Here is a 936-nt window from a genome sequence, read left to right on the forward strand (position 1 = left end):
GTTGTAGAAGAATTATATGCACGCTCACCACTTTGACATATAATCATGATCTGTATTTCTGCATACATTGACATCAGTGTAAATGATCTAGTATTATAATTCCCATGCACTTAGTCATCAGCGGTTTGTTGTTGTCGTTGTTGTTGTTGTTGTTGTGTGTGTGTGTGTGTGTGTGTGTGTGTGTGTGCGTTCCCATATTACAATGCATGCACCCATTCCAACGCACTTTGACATCGGCGGCTTTTTATCTATTCTTCTCTCTCTCTCTCTCTCTATCTCTATATCTGTGTGTGTGTGTGTGTGTGTGTGTGTGTGTGTGTGTGTGTTTATGATGCAAACACACGCACTTTGATCTCAGCAGCAACGGGAACCTCCACCACACCACTGCTGTTGCTGCCGTTCTGCAGCAGTGCAGGGGTCACGCGCATCGCGCCCTCCTCACGTGACAGCCGCAGCCCCCCGCCCGCGTGCAGCGTCACCACTGACGTCACTTCCTGGCACAGGACCCGGATGGCGACGCGGCCGGAGAGGGAGAAATCCGCAGGCTGGCTCCCGTAGATGTTGGGGAAGAGCTCCAGTTGGTAGTGCAAGGGCCTCAGAGTGCTGGGCAGCCTGAACATCCCGCCTCCTGAGGAGGAGGAAGAGGAGGAAGTGGAGGAAGAGGAGGAGGAGTGGGTGGAGGTGGAGGTGTTGGTGGACTCGGGGGAGGAGCCGACAACCTCTTCTTCTGAATCTGAACACAAAGACATGAAAACGATAACACAACTTTTTTTTTTTTTTTTTGGATTCAGCAGTGGGTTAAACAATTAATCAGAAGCTCGTTTGGCTTTATTTATTTATTTATTTATTTATTTATTATTTATTTATTTATTTACTATCTATCTATCTATCTATCTACCTGTCTGTCTGTCTGTCTACCAATCCATTTATTCCATC

The 936-nt window shown here is 47.1% G+C and overlaps 1 protein-coding gene across 1 annotated transcript in view; it reads right to left on the reverse strand.

Moving 5' to 3' along the window:
• LOC143291406 (aminopeptidase N-like) overlaps window positions 1–620 on the reverse strand; it is an 18,102-nt gene extending 17,482 nt beyond the window's left edge. The window contains exon 1 of the mRNA XM_076601246.1: window positions 348–620. Coding sequence (XP_076457361.1) covers window positions 348–620 — 273 coding nt within the window. The remainder of the gene's footprint in view (window positions 1–347) is intronic.
• Window positions 621–936: the final 316 nt, after the last annotated feature.

The sequence above is a fragment of the Babylonia areolata genome, chromosome 17, assembly GCF_041734735.1.
Source record: "Babylonia areolata isolate BAREFJ2019XMU chromosome 17, ASM4173473v1, whole genome shotgun sequence".
Taxonomy (NCBI): Eukaryota; Metazoa; Mollusca; class Gastropoda; order Neogastropoda; family Buccinidae; genus Babylonia; species Babylonia areolata.